Genomic DNA, 23,598 nt, shown 5'->3' with positions numbered 1-23,598 from the left:
TTCCGGGGTCGGGGGGAGGGAGGGAGTTGGGCTAGGGTGGATTGGTTGGGGGGGAGGTTTGGACAGGTGCGATTCGGGTGAAGACGTGGTTAATGTTTGCTACAGCACCATTTGCATTCATAGACCTGGGACAGGTATCTCACTTCTGTCCCGGGCGCTTGCTGATGGGATATCGAATGGTCATGCTGAAGCTAGAGACTCGGTTCTTAAGTATGCCAGCTTGACCCTGTTGGGCAATGGGGGTCTTTCCCTGATTTATTGTACCTTTGTTTGCTTTAATACATAAAATCAATAAAATAAAGGTATTAAAAAACAAAACGCAAAAAGGTGTGAGGGTAGAAACACCCTGACCCGCTAGGCCTGCTCAGGGGGTCCCACAAATTGCAAAATCCACGCAGGATGCGCGGATCTTGCCGATAAAAAAAAAAACAAAAGCGCGGGCTCCTGCGCTTCTTTGGTAATTGGCCCCCGGGGTTTTATTTAATTATGTGTGGGAGGGCTCTCATTCCCCCCTCCAGTCCCGGGGACCGCCACCCCTGGGGCTTATTTCAATTGTGTGGGGGGGTTCCCAGGCCTGCCCAGCCCCGAGGACCGCCTCCCCCCGTGGCTTGTAGTTCTTTGTTGGGGGACCGCCACCCCCGGGGCTTAAAGAAATGAATGGCGGGGGTTCACGGACCCCCCGCGGCCCCAGGGACCGCCACCCTCTGGGGCTTGATTTTTTAATAAATATACCCTCCCCTGGGGACTACCACCCCCCCAGGGCTTTGTAAAATGTGAGGAGAAGGGCCGCGCGGCCCCCCTCTTGGAGCCTTGTCGAGGCCCTGTGGACCGCCACCCCCCAGGGCCGGCTCCTGCAGTGTCCCGGGGCGCCCAACCGCTGGACACAGCCGTTTGCAATGACAGGGTGGGAGCCTCGCGGCTCCCACCCTGTCATTGCAAACTGCTTTGCTATTTGGAAGAGAGAGCAGGAAACCAAATAGCAAAGCAGATTGCTTTTCCACATGGGGAGCAGCATGTTAGCTACCCCCATGTGGAAAAGCAATGCCGGCTCACCCAGGATGCGAGGAGCTGGCTGGGACTGTGGGGGATTGGGGACCCCCCCACGGTCCCCAACGGAGTGGGCCAGCCCCGAGGGATGGGGTCCCGGGGCTATTAGTGGCCCGGGAGGGGCGTGGCCCCCTCCCCAAAATGATTTTTTTTAAATAAATGAAAAAGGGCCGGCCCCGGGGATGGGGTCCACTGGGGCCATAAGTGGCCACAGGAGGGGGTGAAGCCAGCCCCCCTCCAAATATATATATATTTTTTTAAAAGGCCATGCCCCGGGGGATAGGGTCCCCGGAGCATATTATGGCCTCAGGAGGGGGGCCACGCAGCCCCCTTCCCAATGTTTTTATTATTAAAAAAAATTGGGGGCAGGCCCTGGGGAATGGGGTTCGCAGGGCCAAAACATTTGAAGGAGAGCTACACAGCCCCCTTCTTTAAAAAACAAACAACTACATTTAAAAAACGGGATTGCGGGCGGAGGCCATGCCTCCTCATTGCACCAATCTGCAAACGCGCCCCCTGGCGTGGGGCGCGTTTGCAGAGGGGGAACAAATTCCCCTTGAATACTGGGGTCCCTGGGGGCCAACTAGCCCACCAGGTACCTCCAGTATGCGCCAGGGAGCTGTGTTGCAGAGAGGTGTTCTGAGGCCACGCCCCTTTTTACACCTCTCTGCAATGCAGCTCTCTGGCGCTTACTGGAGGTAGCTGTTGGGCTAGTTGCACCCCAGGGACCCTCAGTATTCAAGGGGAGTTAATCCCCCAACTTAAAACGTGCCACGGGGCGCTTTGCTCAGTGGTGAAGGGAGGGGGCGGGCCTGAGTTCACATGTGTGGAAACACGTCCTGTGGTGCTGTTTAAGTTAGGGAATTAATTCCTTGTCAATACTGAGGGTGCCTGGGGGCCAACTGGCCCACCATGTACCTCCAGTAAGCCCCGCGGAGCTGCGTTGCAGAGTTTTGTAAAAACAAAAAGGGGCGTGGCCTCTGAACACCTCTGTACAACGCAGCCTCCTGGCGCATACTGGAGGTACCTGGTGGGCTAGTTGGCCCCAAGGGACCCACAGGATTGAGGAGGAATTAATTCTAGCTTACAACACGCCACATGGCATGTTTGCAGACATATCATCTCAGGCCACGGCCCTTCCTTCACCACTGTGCAAACGCGCCCCATGGGGCGTTTTAAGTTGGGGAATTAATTCTCTTTCAATACTGAGGGTCCCTGAGGGCCAAACAGCCCAAAAGGTATCTCCAGTATGCGCCAGGGAGCTGTATTGCAGACAGGTGTTCAGAGGCCAAGCCCCTTTTTACACCAACGCAGCTCTGTGGCGCTTACTGGAGGTACCTAGTGGGCTAGTTTGACCCTAGGGACCCTTGAGATTGAAGAGGACTTAATCTCTCAACTTAGAACGGTGACAGGGCGAGTTTACACAGTGGTGAAGAGAGGGGACGGGGCCTGACGTGATGTGTGCAAACACGCCCTGTGGCGCATTTTAAGTTGGGGAAAAAATTCAACTTCAACCCTGAGGGACCATGGGGGCCAAGTAGTCCACCAGGTGCTTCCAGGAAGCGCCACTGCGCTGCGTTGCAGAGAGGTGGGGCACAGCCGTGCCCCTTTTTACATCTCTCTGCTATGCAGCTCTGTGGCGCTTACTGGATGTACTACGAATTCCGATTTACTCACCTGTTATCAGGAGAGACCTCAGTGCTGCATCTACTGATCCAGAAAAGCAATTCTAACCATACTTACCAGTAACTTGAATTTCCTTCCATAGGCTAACATTGACTGGTTTCACTTGGAAATTGTTCTAAGTGTGGAGTTTTGGAACTTTTAAATATTCACCTAAATCATCCGAACAACACATTCTGATTTACTCACCTGTTATCAGGAGAGAACCAAGTGCTGCATCTTTTAGCCCAGCACTGACCCTGAAAAGTAATTCTAACTGTACTTACCAGTAACTTGTATTTCATTCCACAGGAATCCACTGTCTGGTCACCTGAAAAGTTTCTAAGTGTCTATTTTCACAAACTAAAAATATTCGTAAAGAATCGCCTGTATGACTTAAACGCATTCTTTCAACTGTTTATAGGAGATGCATCAGTTCTGGATCCAGGATCCACCACTGAGTAAGAACAAGTAACGATAACACTATTTACCTGCTATGTGAATTTCCTTCCATAGGGTAACATTCCCTGGTTTTACTTGGAAATTCTTCTAGGTGTGGAGTTTTGGAACTTTAAAATATTCCTATAAAATCAGCAGACTACGAATTCCGATTTACTCACCTGTTATCAGGAAAGACCTCAGTGCTTCATCTTTGAGCCCAGTACTGATCCTGAAAAGTAATTCTAACTATACTTAACAGTAACTTGAATTTCCTTCCATAGCCTAACATTGACTGGTTTTAATTGTTCTAAGTGTGGAGTTTTGGAACTTTAAAATAATCACCTAAAATCATCCGAACAACGAATTCCGATTTACTCACCTGTTATCAGGAGAGAACCCAGTGCTGCAGCTTATAGCCCAGCACTGACCCTGAAAAGTAATTCTAACCATACTTATCAGTAACTTGTATTTCCTTCCATAGGAATCCATTGTCTGGTTTTCACTAGAAAAATTCCTAAGTGTCTATTTTCACAAACTAAAAATAGTATTAATAACACTACTTACCTGCTAAGTGAATTTCCTCCCATAGGATAACATTGGTGATTCTATGTGAAAAATGTAAAAGTGCCAACTTTTAAAATACAATAATATTCCCTAAAAATCACTACTGTAACCAAAACCAAAACTCTTTCACTCAACTGTTTACAGGAGATGTCCAAGGACTGAATCTAGGATCCAGTCCTGTGGTTAGAAAAGTAATCCATAAAGTAACTAATTGCATTTAACTAGAAATTCACATTGAGCTCAATGTTGCAGTGTTTGAAATTGAGTTGTCCATTGCAACAACTGTAACTACTGTACTTAAAGTCTATTGCCTAATTGCAAAGTATTTAAACTAAAGTAATTCATTCTGAGAAAGTATATTTTGTAATGTAATGTATAATGTAATTATAATGTAATTTAAAAAATAAAATATCTAAAAATAAATAGTTAAAAAAAGTAGTAAATCAGTATCAAGAAAATAAATATAACAATTCATACATTTAAAAATTGTCATTTACAAAACCTTTGAAATTCACTGAAAAAAACATAATTTTCAGATATGTTATAGTTAGGAATTAGCATTTAAAAAACCTTAGAAATTCACTGAAAAAAACAGGTTTTAGGGGTGTTATAGTTAGCTGGACATTTCACTCGTACAAAACCATTGAGTTCCTCAGTTATAGTTAGTTGTACTAACTATAACTCGCGCACCCGCAATCCACTGCTGATGATGTCACATATTACATCATTCATGACATGGTCAGTTACATCACTGATGACATCACTGATGACATCATCCATGTGACAATCTGATACACCTCATCATACAGTAGCATAACCTTTCAACACTCATTATAAAATATGGAGTACCATGTTTGAAACCATTGACACACCAATACAAGTTTCTAAAAACCCACTCAGTGATTCCTACATCTACACACACATCTAAACACTTATCTATAGATTCACTCATACATGCTAACAAAGATCATTAGAATACTATTAAATATACTTATACACCTACATCAACATTACACACCAGCCCACATTCTATTCACTTAAGCAGTCATCCTACTCACTTATGCAAACAATTAATCATACTTACATTTACTAAGCTACACACTTATACAAACACCACTTTATGTATTCATGTAGATAGTAACTCATAGTTAGTGTGTTATAAAATGACTATTACAAGTATACAGTTTTGGATACCGTCACTCACATAATCACTGAGTTTTATGTATACTTATTTATATACAGCAACTGTCACATACACTACCTTTTCTATTTCTACTTTGTTGGACATGTATCTTTGAGAAATATATTTACTCATCACCACACCCATAAAGAGATTCACTCACTCAAACAACTGTTTTCACATACAGTCTTAACCTAATACCTACTAAATCAACTATTTACACATCTTTGGACAGTCACACACCTCCCACCCAACTAAACACACATTCCCTATCCCATACAGTAGACCACAAACACTTTAAAAAGCTGGAAACAAAAGTAACTAAAATAACATCCCTGCTGGAAGACAAAGAAACTCTGGCAAAAAGGGCACACGGATGGATAGTCTTAAACGACTATAAAACCTTAAAGCCTCAAGAGTATTTAGATCAAGGATTTAAACAGAAGATTAAGGAAAAATTCCTAAAGCTGCGGTTAGGCATTCTTCTAATTCTTCCTCATCTGGCTCCATGAAAGAGGACTCAGGACGACCAAATTTGTCGACTCTGCAAAACAGGTCCTGAAGATCTAGTCCACACAATATGTATTTTTCCCAGTTTAACGGACCTAAGGAGAACACTATTACGTGCAATATGGAATCAGAAGGGGATTAGATCCTGCCGACAGGCAGTCAAACTGTGCTTCAATCCACAAGAGACCCAACTAAACTGCAGAATTACAAAATACCTTGACGCAGTGGCAAAAAGAATTAATGAAGCACAAAAAGATGTAAATGTGCAATAGCCAGACACTGCCCTGAGCAACTCTGAGCTCACGATCCAAACGAAGTACATTAACTGACTCATCGACAATACGTACTACGCAAATAATTTTAAATGTTTGATAACCAATTTTTATGCATTTTAAATTGTGAGTTTTAATTAACTGTGCAATAAAATGTACTTATTTAATTTACTATCCCATACAAATACTCATTTAACTAATTAATAACTAATATAGACTTTCACATAGCTAGTAACCAACGTATGTAGTAGTTTACACAACAAGAGTTAGAGTGATACAGGTATTCACACAGTTTAATCACTATCCCATATATTTAGTGAGACACTTTAAATTAGTCACTTAGACAGTCAATCACAGTACTACTAAATCCTCCATCCAGACACTTATACATACACTCAGTCTTTAATGCAGATTGCTATATATATAAATAATACTTTTTTAAATATCGAACCAAACCACATAAACTGGATGATGTCATCAGTGATGTCATCAGTGATGTCATTTGAGATGTCATCAGTGATGTTACTGACCATGTCATGAATGATATAATATGTGACATCATCATCAGTGGATTGTGGGCGCAAGAGTTATAGTTAGTACAACTAACGATAACGGAGGAATTTCAATGGTTTTGTATGAGTGAAATGTCCAGCTAGCTATAACACCCCTAAAACCTATTGTTTTTTTCAGTGTGTGTATATATATATATATATATATATATACACACACATACATACATACACAAAACATCCAGCTCCCACAAAGAAAACTCAATGAAAGAAGGCACAGGCACGAAGTGGTTAAGGATTCAGAATCAATTTAATGAATCATGTTGCCCTCAATCCTTGCACAAAAGATGTGTTTCGGCCTGCACAGAGGACTTTGTAAAAAGAAATATATTTTTTTCCCTGGATCTGGTGTCATTGTTTTATAGGAAGATGTACCTTTGTGTATTGCTATTGGTAGGGAAATCAAGAACTGTAGTGGCATAGACAATACCTGGGAAGCCTTCTGGGTAAAATTGGTCAGGGTTTCCATCTCTAAAAGCAAACCATATATATACATGGCATTGTCCGTCACAGTCCTCTAGTGGTTTTTACCCTACCCCGCCAACTGTGACCGATTCATTCATATGGGCACTTCATGTTGTCAGTAATTGCCATGTCCTGCGGAGTGCTCTACAGGTCCATCCTGTCTCCCATAGTCGTAATCCTCATCATGGGATCTCTCTGAACCCTTCTCTATTGAAGCAGCATTAAGATCCATCAGTATGCTGATGAAACGACACTGTACCAGAAAATCTTTGCTGCACACATTTTTTAGCCATTCAAAACCTACCTTCTTTTGTTCAGCAACAGACAACCTCAAATTCTCAAATGTGTTTCTTTCTGAAGATAAGCTTGACAGCTTCTGTCCTCAGCTGATGTCTATAAGATAAAATAATGTATTTATCTATTCGCAAAAACGCATTTGGAAAATAGAGCTGACCTGACAACTAATGGCATCTGCAAAGCCACATTTCTTTTAAAAAAGGAGCAAGGGAAGGATAGTGGGAGAAAAGCAGAGGAGCCTGAGGAAGGGCAGTGCAAGGATTTAAAAAGGCTAGGGATGGGGAAGCAATGAACAAGCTAGTAGCTTAGGGATGAGGAATCAGCAGTGGGGGTGGGTACTTGAAGGGGGAAGCAGCACACAAGGGAAAGAGCAAGAAAACTTGCTCCCATTAAGTGCTGAAAGAAAAAGAAAAAAGTAGTTCCTTGGATGTGAGAAGGTGAAGGATACAAGTCATATAATCAAAAGGAAAGTAAATAAGATGTCCCTAAAGCGACAGAAGAGGAAGAAAAACATCAAATATGAGGCAAGCAAGTTAAAGTGACAAGATAGCGAACCAATTGCAAGCGAAGGGCTTCCTCTAGTCCACAAAAGGTCTTTCTGCATAAACAACTAAATCCTGTATGTAATGAGACCTAAAAGTTCCACCTGTCTCATCAGCCAACATGCTTCTTTCTCCTATCTTGAGACATAGAGCAGATAACAGTCCTTCATTGGTTTGGCTCTTTTTATATGAAGAAGAACTCAAAAGGTATTCGCAGAACATTTCAACTCCACAACAAGTACTATCACATCCAGATCGTCCTGGTGGTCTTTCCTCTCACCAATAATGTTTAATATGTACCCGTGCTGTCACAGACATCCACTACATTTTCATTTGTAATCGAGTGACCGTGAGATCAGCACTTTCTGCTTTCTTAGCAGCTGGCATTCAAAATTGCCAAAGACATACAAATCCAAACATTTCAGCATAACGTCCTAATGCAAGTTACACTTTGAAGTATTTGGTTTCTTACACCCTAAATGATACATTTCTAAATCCGGAATAAAATGAATACTTGTATCATTCATAACGGGTTTGTCTGGAGTCCTTGGTATTAGTCATTAACATTGGTGAACAATAATGCATCAAAATGACATATGTCTTTCATCTGTTTGAATAAATTTGATGCTTTTGGGGATTAATGTATTTTATGAAAAGATTCACAAAACCTATCACACTTTACTAATGAAAAAGTACTCATCCTGTGAAGATCACATTTTGCCTCCTATCTGTTCCTTTTACAGTAAGGGGAGTATTGAGTGCTCAGCGGAGTGGTTAGAAACATTGCTAATCACCTGTTGTGCTGCTTTGCCAAACCTATGGCCCCATCCTCACATATAGTCGTGGAACCACCTGGTGTCTGATGGTGAAGACTCAGTTGGATTCGTCATCAGCAACTTTTAGTTAGCCATCCATATGCTAACTTCTGAATGTCGAGAGGTGGGCAACAAGGCCACCAACTAAAGAATTTTGATTAATGAATGCAAAAGGCCATCCCTCTTTAGGATGGGTCTTCCAACATTGTTTCCTTGTTGGTCATGACAGCTGTGACGTAAAACAGCGAAATATTCCCCTCGTGTAAGGAGAAAAACTCCATAAATGTCAGGTACATTTCTTCTCTATTTCTTAGACATAAATCCTGCTTTTGGAATTTGTCTCTGAGAAACAAAAACACTGCGGAGCAGACTGCAATGATATGGCTTCCTGTCAGTGATCGTGCTCCGCCATTTTGACTGTTACACTTTTGGCAAAAATTCACCTTTAGTAGGGATGCCAAAGTAATGTGGGCAAGGTTCCACGTGCGAGCGCAGACTGGACTTTTACCACCTCACCGGTTTGGGGCCTACCAAGGCCTAATTTATGACCTTAGTGCTTATGGAATGAGTTTTGTTGGATTTGAAATGTAATATGAATAATGCATTTTCTGCATGTTTCACACTGTCTGACATGACTTGATGTGAAAATCAGGATGACTGCCGGCATGGTACAAAACTATATTTAGATTACAGATTTACGAAGTTTTCCACTGATTATGTGGCGCATATTTTTGTTTGTTTTCTAATTAATTTTCCATCTTATCTATATAAATGTTATTTCTCTTTTTAATATGGTTGACTCATCTTCCATTAGAAGTGGTCCACTTGGCATTCCCCAACCGGATGTTAATATGTGTCAGAAGGAACTTAAGTCTTTTTTTAGGTCGAGCCTAGCGGCAGCGCGCATTCGCTACTCGGTCTGCAAGACTGCTGTAATAGAGTATGGGAGAGAAGCCTCTCCCACTCTACACCCATATTTTTCATTGGCTTGTGTCATTGTCTTTCATAAATGCTGCCTTCAGATTCGGTAATAGGTAATAGGCTTGTTAGTCCCCCCTTAAGACGGCCTTGTCTTCATTTGTACCCTCCCATGGTGACTGGAACCTTTACTTCGGTTGTTTCATGAGACCTGTTATTAGTCTGTAAACACTATTTACTTTGAGTTTCTATTACTGCAGGTCAGACATGCGGTGCTTCAGCTAAAACCGTTTGCGTTTTTTTTAGCAACACAGCCGCAGCCGTAACACGGGTGCCTGCTTTCGATAACTTTAACCCGGCATTATCTCCTGTCTGTTTTAACCCCCCCAAGTAAAATGGATTTAGAAATGACTAGCGAATTAAGTCATGTGACTCCCAGGTAGCACATAATCAATCCTATGCTAATGGGCTGAAGCTGACATCAGCACATCCGTGTTACATGTGATCTGTACTAAAGCCACCTGATGGGCTGTTTTCAAAAGCCTGTTTTAATAACACCACCAATGCCACCACCACCAGTACCACCATCACCAATACCACCACCTCCACCAATACCATCACCGCGGCCAATACCACCACCAGTAATACCACTACCACTACCACCAATACCACTACCACCACCACCAATACCACCACCTCCTCCACCAATACCTCTACCACCACCAATACCACCATCAGCAATACCAACACCACCACCAATACCATCACCACCAATACCACCACCACCAATGCCAATAACACCACCAATACCACCACCAATACCGCCACTAATACCACCACTAATACCAACACCAATACCAACACCAGTACAACCACCACCATTACCACCACTAATACTACCACCACCACCAATACCAACACCAACTCCACTACCACCAATAACATCACCAATATCACCACCACCAATACCACCACCACCACCACCACCAATACCACCACCACCACTAATACCACCACCACCAATACCAACCCCACCTGTGCCAGTACCCCCACCAATACCACCACTTATACCAGCACCACCACCAATACCACCACCACACGCTGACATCTGTATTAAAGCCACCTGATGGGTTGTTTTCCAAAGCCTGTTTTATTAACAAAAACACCACCACCAATACCAAAATCATCGCCAATCCAACCACCACCACCAATACTACTACCACCACCACCAAAACCACCAATACCACCACCTCCACCCACCACCACCAATACCACCACCAGTAACACCACCAATACCACCATCACCAATACCACCACCAATAATACCACCACCAATAATACCACCACCAATACCACCACCACCAATACCACCACCACCATCAATACCTTCATCACCACCAATACCTTCATCACCACCAATACCACCACCACTGTCACCACCACCAATACCACCACCACCAATATCACCACCAATACCACCACCGATACCACCACCACCAATACCAAAACCGCTGCCAATACAACCACCACCAATACCACCACCACCACTAATACCACCCCCACCACCAATACCACCCCCGCCACCACCACCAATACCACCACTTATACCAGCACCACCACCAATACCACCACCACCACCTGAAGCTGGCAACAGCACATCTGTGTTACATGTGATATGTACTAAAGCCACCTGATGGGTTGTTTTCAAAAACATGTTTTATTAACACCACCAATACCACCACCAATACCAAAACCACCACCAATATCTCCACCGCCACCAATACCACCACCTCCACCCACCACCACCAATACTACCACCACCACCACAACCAGTACCACCACCAATACCTGCAACAATGCCACCACCAATACACCACCACCACCAATACCACCACCACTGCCAATGACAACACCAATACCACCATCACCACGAATACCACCACCACCAATACCAACACCAATTCCACCACCACCAGTACCACTACCACCAACAATACCACCACCACCACCAATAGAATACCACCACCACCGATACCATCACCACCACTACCACCAGCACTAATACCACTACCACCAATACCACCACTCCCACCAATACCACCACCAATACCACCACCACCAATACCACCACCAATACCAAAACCAACACCAATATCTCCACCGCCACCAATACCACCACCTCCACCCACCACCACCAATACTACCACCACCACCATAACCAGTACCACCACCAATACCTGCACCAATGCCACCACCAATACACCACCACCACCAATACCACCACCACTGCCAATGACACCACCAATACCACCATCACCACGAATACCACCACCATCAATACCAACACCAATTCCACCACCACCAGTACCACTACCACCAACAATACCACCACCACCAATAGAATACCACCACCACCGATACCATCACCACCACTACCACCAGCACTAATACCACTACCACCAATACCACCACTTCCACCAATACCACCACCAATACCACCACCACCTATGCCACCACCTCCTATGACACCCCTTCCAATACCGCAGCCAATACCAATACCACCACCACTACCACCAATACCAGTACCACCATCACCACCGAACAACCACTAATACCAGCACCACCACTAATACCACCACCACTAATACCACCACCACTAATACCACTACCACCATTACCACCACCAATACCACCACCACCGCCTATACCAATCCTACCACCAATACCACTACGAAAACCACCGCCAAATCAACCACCAATACCACTACCACCACCACTAATACCAGTACCACCATCACCACCAATACACCACTTATACCAGAACCACCACTAATACCACCACCACCAATACCACCAGCAATACCACCACATGAAGCTGACAACAGCACATCTGTGTTACATGTGATCTGTACTAAAGCCACCTGATGGGTTGTTTTTGAAAACCTGTTTTATTAACAACACCACCACCACGAATGCCACCACCACCAATACCATCACCTCCACAATACCACCACCTCCACCAATACCACCACTACCAAAACCACCACCAATAACACCACCACCAATACCAAAACCACCACCACCAATACCATCATCAATTCCATCTCCACCACCAATACCACTACTACCACCACCACAACCAATGCCGCCACCACCAATACCTCCACCAATGCCACCACCACTGCCAATGACACCACCATCACCACCACCATTGCCACCACCAATACCACCACCACCAACACCACCACCAATACCACCTCTAATACCACCCTAATACTAGCACCACCACTAATACAACCACCAGCAATACCACAGCCACCAATACCACCACCACCAACCGTATACCACCAATACCATCGCCAATACCACCACCAATACCACCACCAGTACTAACACCACCACTAATACCACCACCATCAATACCACCTCCAATACCACTGCCAATGCCACCACCACCAGAAATACCAGCAATATCACCTCCACTGCCACCACCACCGCCAATACCACCACCACCACCACCACCAATACCACCACCACCAATACCACCACTACCACCAATACCACCACAAATACCAACACCACCAACACCAATTCCACCACCACCTATACCACCACCACCTATACCACCACCACCAGTACCACCACCAATACCACCACTAATACCACCACCAGTACCACCACCAATACCACCACTAATACCACCCTAATACCAGCACCACCACTAATATCACCACCACCAATACCATCACTAGTACCACCACCAGCAATACCACCCCCACCAATACCAGTACCACCTTCACTACCAATACCACCACTAATCCCAGCACCACCACTAATACCACCACTAATTCCACCACCAATACCACCACCACCACCAATACCGCCACTGCCAATACCACAACCACCATCACAAATAACACCACTGCCAATACCACCACCAATACTACTACCAGCAATACTAATACCACCACCACCAATTTAATACCACCGCCACCAATACCATCGCCAATACCACCACCACTACCACCACTAATACCACCACCACTGCCAATGACACCACCAATACCACCATCACCACGAATACCACCACCACCAATACCAACACCAATTCCACCACCACCAGTACCACTACCACCAACAATACCACCACCACCAATAGAATACCACCACCACCACCACTACCACCAGCACTAATACCACTACCACCAATACCACCACCAATACCACCACCAATACCAAAACCACCACCAATATCTCCACCGCCACCAATACCACCTCCACCCACCACCACCAATACTACCACCACCACCACAACCAGTACCACCACCAATACCTGCACCAATGCCACCACCAATACACCACCACCACCAATACCACCACCACTGCCAATGACACCACCAATACCACCATCACCACGAATACCACCACCACCAATACCAACACCAATTCCACCACCACCAGTACCACTACCACCAACAATACCACCACCACCACCAATAGAATACCACCACCACCGATACCATCACCACCACTACCACCAGCACTAATACCACTACCACCAAAACCACCACTTCCACCAATACCACCACCAATACCACCACCACCTATGCTACCACCTCCTATGACACCCCTTCCAATACCGCAGCCAATACCACCACCACTACCACCAATACCAGTACCACCATCACCACCGAACAACCACTAATACCAGCACCACCACTAATACCACCACCACTAATACCACCACCACTAATACCACTACCACCAATACCACCACCAATACCACCACCAATACCACCACCACCGCCTATACCAATCCTACCACCAATACCACTACGAAAACCGCCGCCAAATCAACCACCAATACCACTACCACCACCACTAATACCAGTACCACCATCACCACCAATACACCACTTATACCAGAACCACCACTAATACCACCACCACCAATACCACCAGCAATACCACCACATGAAGCTGACAACAGCACATCTGTGTTACATGTGATCTGTACTAAAGCCACCTGATGGGTTGTTTTGAAAACCTGTTTTATTAACAACACCACCACCACGAATGCCACCACCACCAATACCATCACCTCCACAATACCACCACCTCCACCAATACCACCACTACCAAAACCACCACCAATACCACTACCACCAATACCAAAACCACCACCACCAATACCATCATCAATTCCATCTCCACCACCAATACCACTACTACCACCACCACAACCAATGCCGCCACCACCAATACCTCCACCAATGCCACCACCACCAATACCACCACCACTGCCAATGACACCACCATCACCACCACCATTGCCACCACCAATACCACCACCACCAAAACCACCACCAATACCACCTCTAATACCACCCTAATACTAGCACCACCACTAATACAACCACCAGCAATACCACAACCACCAATACCACCACCAACCGTATACCACCAATACCATCGCCAATACCACCACCAATACCACCACCAGTACTAACACCACCACTAATACCACCACCTCCAATACCACTGCCAATACCACCACCACCAGAAATACCAGCAATATCACCTCCACTGCCACCACCACCGCCAATACCACCACCACCACCACCAATACCACCACCACCAATACCACCACCACCACTACCACCAATACCACCACAAATACCAACACCACCAACACCAATTCCACCACCACCAGTACCACCACCAATACCACCACTAATACCACCACCACCAGTACCACCACCAATACCACCACTAATACCACCCTAATACCAGCACCACCACTAATATCACCACCACCAATACCATCACTAGTACCACCACCAGCAATACCACCCCCACCAATACCAGTACCACCTTCACTACCAATACCACCACTAATCCCAGCACCACCACTAATACCACCACTAATTCCACCACCAATACCACCACCACCACCAATACCGCCACTGCCAATACCACAACCACCATCATAAATAACACCACTGCCAATACCACCACCAATACTACTACCAGCAATACTAATACCACCACCACCAATTTAATACCACCGCCACCAATACCATCGCCAATACCACCACCATTACCACCACTAATACCACCACCACTGCAACCCCCAAAACCAATATCACCAATACCACTGCCAATTGCACCACCACAAATTCCACCACCACCATCACTACTACCACCACCAACACCAATTCCACCACACCCAATACCAGCACCACCACTAATACAACCACCACCAATACCATCATCGCCAGTACTACCACTAATACCACCACCAATACCAGTACCACCATCACCAACAATTACCGCCACTAATCCCAGCACCACCAATACCACCATTACCATCAATACCTTCACCACCAGTACCACCAATACCACCACCAATGCCACCACCAATACCACCACCAATACTACCACCAATACCACCAGTACCACCACCACCACCACCAATACCACCACCAGTACCAATACCAATACCACCAACACCAATTCCACCACCACCTATACCACCACCACCAGTACCACCACTAATACCACCACCAGTACCACCACCAATACCACCACTAATACCAGCACCACCACTAATATCACCACCACCAATACCACCACTAGTACCACCACCAGCAATACCACCCCCACCAATACCAGTACCACCTTCACTACCAATACCACCACTAATCCCAGCACCACCATCAATACCTTCACCACCAGTACCACCAATACCACCACCAATGCCACCGCCAATACCACCACCACTATCACCACTAATACCACCACCACTGCCACCACAACCACCAAAACCAATATCACCAATACCACTGCCAATTGCACCACCACAAATTCCACCACCACCATCACTACTACCACCACCAACACCAATTCCACCACACCCAATACCACCACCACCAATACCACAACAAATACCAGCACCACCACTAATACCACCACCACCAATACCATCATCGCCAGTACTACCACTAATACCACCACCAATACCAGTACCACCATCACCACCATTACCGCCACTAATCCCAGCACCACCAATACCTCCACCAATACCACACAACCAATACCACCACCAATACCACCACAACTACCACCACCACCAGTACCACCACCACCAATACCACCACCACCAATACCACCACCACCAATACCACCACCAGTACCAATACCACCACCAATACCTCACCACCAATACCACCTCCAATACCAGTACCAACACCACCATCAATACCAGTACCACCACCACCAATAGTACCACCACCACCAATACCACCAGTAGCAATCCCACCACCAATGCCACCAACACCAATGCCACCACCAACACCAATGCCACCACCAATACCACCACCACCACCAATACCAGCACCACCAATACCAATACCACCACCTCAGCGCCTCCCACTCTCCAGTAATAGCCGAGTCACTGTACGAGGCCGGAGCTGCAGGCGAGACCATCCGTCCCTCCCTCCACCAAGAGGTGAAGCCAGGGCCCTACTTCAGCTGGAGTGTTATTTATTAGGACACAGATAGCAATGACATTATGCAGTGCCACACTACATTCTCAAATCACGGAGAATGCAGGAAATAGGGCCCCCCCGCTCTTCCTCCCGATCCGCGACAGTGTAATCACAGAGCAAAAGGTGTTTGAGCGCTTTGTTAGTGGTTATAGCTTGGATCATATGTAACTCTCACTTCACACTTTGTGTCTATGTAATTTACAACACTTACATATCTTCTTCACTGCACTATTTATTGCTACTTTGAAGGCGTTACAGGCCGGTCTCTTCCTCTGATATTTACAATGTAAAAAGCAGTCGTGAAGGCCCTTTATTGCAGTGCAGCAGGTCTCGCATTCACGCAAGTTTGAGCTATTAGTATTGTAAATGACAATGCCTTTTATTTATGTTTTAAACCCCAAAACATAAATGAAAGGCATTGTCATTTACAATGCCAAAAGCTCAAACTTGCGTGAACGTGAGACCTATTGCATTGTAAATGCTTGTCTTTGTAAGCTATCTCATACCTAGAGACCGAAAAAGCAAGATGCATCGATTTGGTACCAAGTCTCCTTTTTTTTTACTAATAATCTAGCCTTTTTGAGGTTGATGTGCTTTGGGCCTACAACCGTGTTTAAAGCCCGTGGCCCAATTTACCTAACAAAAAGCATCAACTCATTAGTTCTCATAAAACGTTCATCTGTTGATGACATTTGTTAAAAGGGTTAAGCATTTCCTAAGCTGTAGGTGTTTTCCAAGGGCTGCTGGTTTCCCACCTCAATTACAGTAATACTCCATACTATATAGTCCTCAGTCCTCTGCAAACCAATATTGAAGTGTTGTATTATAACTTGTCAATGCTCCATATATGAAACTCACTCTAATTTAGATGTTTGTTGTAATCCATCCACATTTAAACACATTTTAAAATGACAGACTCTGTTGCTGTTAGTGATAAATTGTCCTGGCATATGCCGTCCTGTTATGTTTGTTCATTTTGATCTATAGTTCTAGAATGAAGCCTACAGCTTTCCCAGGCTTAAAATAATGGGTAAACAAACGATGTACAGTTAAAACTACATATGATACAAACAAATCAGTAGACAAGTAAGGTGCGCCTCCTCCTAATAATCCTTACACCCTAGTGATTTTCAATGTGGCGAGGCACATTTCATGGAAAAAAAAGCTCATATGATTATATCAAGAGCATATTTGTGACATGTTTTAAAACTTTTAGAAAAACATGTATTCTGTTCTTTGACGTGGTGGTATGCATGCTAATGTAAATTCTATGTATTTTGTGTTATACAAGTGTTAAAAAACAATGTGTATTCCTATTTTTTTTATAGGAAGCCTTGGTGGTTATCAGACTCCTTGATGTTCTTTGCCAGTTGACGTCGAACAGTGAGCAGTTGCACTGTTTGCAAAATTGCCCAAGTCTATTGGAAACCGTCATAGGTAAGTTATGGGCATCGCTTCATTATTGAAAACAATATAAGCATTGCTTTAAGGAATTTCACAGGAATCCACTTCAACTAGCACCACCCACTGCTGCCGAATGCCAGTGCCAGTATTACCTAGTAGCGATCACACTCTAACAAGTGTCACATTTGGGCTATTCCAGGCCACCTCAAACTGTATGGATTGCATGAAATTGATTGTACCTCTGTGAGAATTTGGGTTACGGGTTGACTGGGGTGTGAGCTCTGGTCAAACAGCAACCTCAATCCTGGATAGGGTAAGGTACAAGCAAACCGCAAATTAACCTGTGCTCACCCCCTTGGTAGCTTGGCACAGAACAGACTGGCTTAACTTGGAGGCAATGTGTAAAGTAGTTGTGCAATACTTCAAACAGACAATCAGTGAAAACACCACACAAAATATCCCTCACCAGGTTAGAAAAATAGAGATGACTTTAATGAATGAAACCAGATAAAAATGAAAAAAATGCAATTAGTAGAACTGTAGTTAAGAATTTTGAAAGAATAAAGTGAAAAATAGCACCTAAATGTGCAAAGCGCCAACCGCGGCTATCTGATCGCACTGGACTGGTTCAAAGTCAAAAGTTCAGGCCGACTGCGATGGAGTGTGGGTCGGATACAGTCCCATATTAGTCCAGCTGAAGGTCAAGTTTTGTGCCAAGAGTCCTGTTCACGTTGGAGAGGGTTGCTGGGAGCAAGGAGAGGATACGGGTGGTTGTCAGCATGGCGCAAAGAGAAGTCTGGGGAGTTGCGGACAGGTCGGCTGGTGCTCCGCTGCTGCGGTCCCTTCCGAGCAGTCGATGCTGCGTTGCGAAGAGACTGGCTGGTGGCAGCTAGCTCTCATTTCTGGTGTAAGCGGCGCAGACGTGGTGTGAATAGGCCAGTTAACAGTCGCAAACCGACCGAAAGCGTGATTTAAGATCCTGTGAGCCACACCACAGGTCCAGGACCTGAGTGGCACCACTTAGGGGTCAGGAACTTGCTGCAGCTTGATCCAGGAGTTGTTTGGGAAACTTTTTCTGTCCCTGAGTCTCAGATCAGTAGGCCAGCAGACTAGCCCTTGTAGTCACTCTGGGGACCTAGATTCAAGATAAAGTTGTAGGTCCAATTCTTCCTCAGGCAAGAGGTCAGCAGGCAGCAGCCCAGCACAGCAGTGCAGCAGTCCAACAGAGTGGCAGTTCTTGTAGCAGTGCAGCACTCTTTCCTGTCAGAGTATCTACAGGCCCAGAAGTGTGCTGAAGAATTGGTGTCAGAGGTCTTTCAAGTGTAACTGGGGTGGCCCAGCTCCTACCACCCATCTTGCCAGTGTTGGCCCATCCAGTCACACCTAAGCTCCAACTGAGTGTGGCTGATTATGAAGAATACACAGAGCCCAACTATCACCCACACCCAGCCATGTGACCCAGGCTGCAGGCACCAAATCGCTAAGGGAAGGAAATTCCAACTTTCTAAAACTGCCATTTTCAGAATTGCAATTTCAAATCCGACTTCACCACAAGTTAGGGTTTTAAATTGTGATTACAGAGATACCAAACATGAAGGGGTCACCTGTTCCCATTTGGGAAATTACACTTATAAAATGTAATAAAGTAATTCCCATGTTATCCTATGGGAGAGGTAGGCTTTGCAGTAGTGAAAGGCGAATGTAAGAGTTTTTCACTACTAGGACTTGTAAAACCTAAAAGTATTTGTCCTACTTATTAAATACATTGCACCCTTCCCTCCGGGCTGTCCAGGGCCTACCTTAAGGGTGACTTATGTGTATTAAAAAGGAAGGTTTGGGCATGGCAAAAGGTTTCTTTTGCAAGGAAGAAATGGCAATTTAAAACTTCACACAGACTGCAATGGCAGGCCTGAAACATGTTCAAAGTGCTACTTAAGTGGGTGGCATGATCAGTGCTGCAGGCCCACTAGTAGCACATATTTTTCAGGCCCTGGGCATGAGTACATTTAATATGCCAATTGGGTATAAGCTAATATTACCATGTTTAATGCAGAGAGCACAAGCACTTTAGCACTGGTTAGCAATGGTAAAGTGTGCCGAGTTCTTAGGTCAGCAAAAAAAAATTTCAGCAAAAACAGGAGGTCTGAAGGCAAAACGTTAAGTGGAAAACCACGCCAAAGATGGCAGGTTTAACAGCCACCATGTGGTTGACTCTCATAAATACATGCCAGAGTTTAAAAGTAAGTGCTGATGCCAAGCTTTGCAAACACCAGTGCAAATTAAGCACCGTTTATTGCGAAAGAGTGGTGCTGCCATTGAGAAGGGTATTGAAAGAGGAGCAGCGTTGGCGTGAGTAGAGTTGCAGCAGGATAGAGAGGGCCATAAGCGCTACTTTGTTTGCCTACTACGCTACGACATCCGAAATGGCCTTCAACTTGTGCGCCTACATTGTACCTATGGGATGCTTTGAACCAGGCGGCTATTACCTCAGAAGGTTTTTCAGACACATGATTAAGGCAATCGCAAGTCCAGTGGAGTACCCAGCTAGCCGCTCTATAACCTTACATCAGACTGACATGGTCAAGCTTAACAAGGCAAGTAAGTCTCACTAGGATATTTTTTTTGTTCAAATCTGTTTTATTTTGAAACCACAGGGTCATAATAAATGCATTTGATACACAGCGTTAAGCCTACAACCCCAGGCAGGGCCGGCCGCGTAGATGTAGTCCAGTAATAGGGCCTAAACGCCCGCATAAGAAGACATAATTGACACAGCGGTTTGCCTACAATCCCACTGGGGCCGGCCGCGTACAATGCTGTAAATAGTGGCAACCATCATATATTGCAGATAGCCCATTTGATAGTTTAGTGCATAAAAGATAACCCAGTAACTAGTCCAACAGGTAAAGGGTAGCCAACGGGGCTCCTAGGTCATATACGAAGTCGAGAGTCTGAGTGGAAAACGAGAGGAGGAGAGGGAGATGTATTAGAGAGGGTAAAAACATAGAGTATATAGGAGAAGAGTGAGGTGTGCATCGGGGAGGGGGGCCTACGGGCGGGGGGGCCGCAGCACGTTGCCTACGCTAGCAGAGGTGTCGAAGGCAGCAATCTAGTGGGGTTGGGCGGGGCCACAGCATCGTCGAAGAGGCGCAGGGTCCTAAGCCTGGTGGGCATATGTCGCGCCTGCTCTACGCTGCAGAGGTGGCTAACCAGGGGCTTCCAGACAGCCCCAAAGCGTGTGTCTTGCGCTTGCAATCGCGCTGTGAGAAATTCCATTGTTATAACATGCCAGAGCTTTACAAACCAGGTTGCAATGGGGGGGGCTTCGGTCCTCTTCCAGTACAGGGCCACGAGCTGCCTAGCTGCTCCCAACATCTGGAGCGTCAGAATCCAATCGTTATGTGTAAGTGCCTTAAGGCCGTCAGGTTTAATGCTGAGTAAGATCATGCTCACGTCTTCAGGCAAGGGAAACCCCAGTACCCCCTTTATGTGGCTAAGGACTTCCTTCCAGAAGATAGACAACACCGGGCATCCCCACCATATATGGACAAAGTCCCCTGATGCAGATCGATACCTCCAGCACAAGGAGGAGACCGCGGGGAACATCTTGTGGAGACGCTGGGGGGTGTAGTACCACTGGGTCAGGAGTTTAGGATATATTTTTTCAAACCTGAAAACCATGATTGAGTCCTGTGTAAGCCCTCTTGTAAAGCATCTGGGAACCATTGAAAACCAAATTGTAAACCTGATGGCACCATGAATAGAGGCAAATCCAGGCAGAAGGAACAGAACAGTCCTACTCATGATCCATCACTCTCAACTACATCAAGGCTGTGCCATCTCATTTTCACCTGATAGGCATGAGCAACTTACATGGTACATGAGTTGGAGAGAGATAAAAGTAAGTATAATACATGCACTCTAGTAAACACTTACGAGGGAGACCAAGCCCTGAGTGAGTTACGATATAAGCAAGACTACAGAGCTTCAAACACCGTGCTTAACCTTCCTCCTGAAGCATGCCCTTATATAGCTGTCCTGGCCAGTGTGCCTTTGCTGGTGTCTTCTACTAGTTAACTGACCAGTTGAAAAATAAGCCATTATAAAAAATGAGGTTTCCCAATAGTTGTCGTGGACCTGGGTTACTAGTGGTACGAAAAACAATGGTCCTAGACCTATTTTTTGTTGGATGATACAAATCATAAACCAAATATTCAATAACTCATAGTTAATTCCTGAGCCTTTATCCGTTAGGCTCCCAGTAATTAATACAATTAATATATTAAACTGCAACAACCAAAATATATTTTTCTCAGCAAAACAAGAGTTTTAATTATAGTTTATACAACAGTAGATTCCTTACTGCGAACAATTTAAAGAGAGGAGAGGTTGCTCATGGGGACGTGCGGAAAAAAAGAGAGGGTGCTCTAGTGTGGAAAAGGAAGAAAATCAGTGTGTGATAGGTTGCAATTATTCACTGGACAGACTGATCAACATTTTCTCAGTCCTTTCCAACTGGCCACATACTTGTCGTTTTAAAACCAAATTCAATTAATTTTGACAATACACCGATCAATGCTTGTGTTGCACATTACAAGAAGGGCTTGTGGACCAGGTGGGTATAGATGAGCGTCAACGTTTTGACCCGTCTTGGGGCTCAAGGGGTGCTTGTGGGCCTCGGCCTGCGGGTCTTCCTCAGGACAGGTGTGGGGCAACCTGCATGCAGGTGTGTTGTGAAAGTCCCACACCTGCTGGTTCAAAAGGAGGGGGTCAAGGGTTGTGCACAATAAGACTAAAAGTATTACTTGGCCATTTACAATGAGGCTTACCCGCTTGAGTAAGCTGGGTTGGGGGTATCCTCCTGTCTAGATTAGGGTGGGGTGCATCCTCATCAGTATTAAGAGGAGCTCCTTATGTCACATAGCCAATTCCACCATTTAATTGCACTTACTCATGAGTGAAAAATGCAGTGCCTGTTGTAATTTTCAGGGACCGGATTCAGCTGCAAATCATTAAATTACAACGTGATTAGTGAGGGATCTAAACCACGGGAGGAAATGGGGTGGGGGGACAGGAACCGCGAGGTGCTCCTCGTATTTCTCTTACCTTGCTGAATCGAGTATTCGTGTCCGCGATCCGCTTAGGATACTGGAAGCTGGTGGTTCCACCGCAAGTACATTATTTAAAGCGTACTCACCTCTGCTGCCGCTGGTCGGTTGGCCCAAACACGAACACTATTACACACCCAACGTACTTCGCACATGGACGACCTGCGGTATCACTGAAGCAGTCACTATTCGAGGGCGTACAACTTAGACCGTTCCAACAACTCATAGACGACTACGATCTTCCCCCTGGACAA

General features: G+C 45.3%; 1 protein-coding gene across 3 annotated transcripts in view; it reads left to right on the top strand.

Annotated features, from left to right (window-relative positions):
- Positions 1-23,598, top strand: part of LOC144811058 (ataxin-10-like) — a 1,101,028-nt gene that overhangs the window by 716,129 nt on the left and 361,301 nt on the right. For all 3 annotated transcript variants that reach the window (XM_078673828.1, XM_078673826.1, XM_078673827.1), the window contains one exon: positions 18,161-18,269. In XM_078673828.1, the coding sequence (XP_078529954.1) occupies positions 18,161-18,269 (109 nt within the window). The remainder of the gene's footprint in view (positions 1-18,160; positions 18,270-23,598) is intronic.

Source organism: Lissotriton helveticus, chromosome 1_1 (genome assembly GCF_964261635.1).
Source record: "Lissotriton helveticus chromosome 1_1, aLisHel1.1, whole genome shotgun sequence".
Taxonomy (NCBI): Eukaryota; Metazoa; Chordata; class Amphibia; order Caudata; family Salamandridae; genus Lissotriton; species Lissotriton helveticus.
Note: the sequence above shows the minus strand (reverse complement) of the source record. Positions and strands in the feature narration are given on the sequence as shown.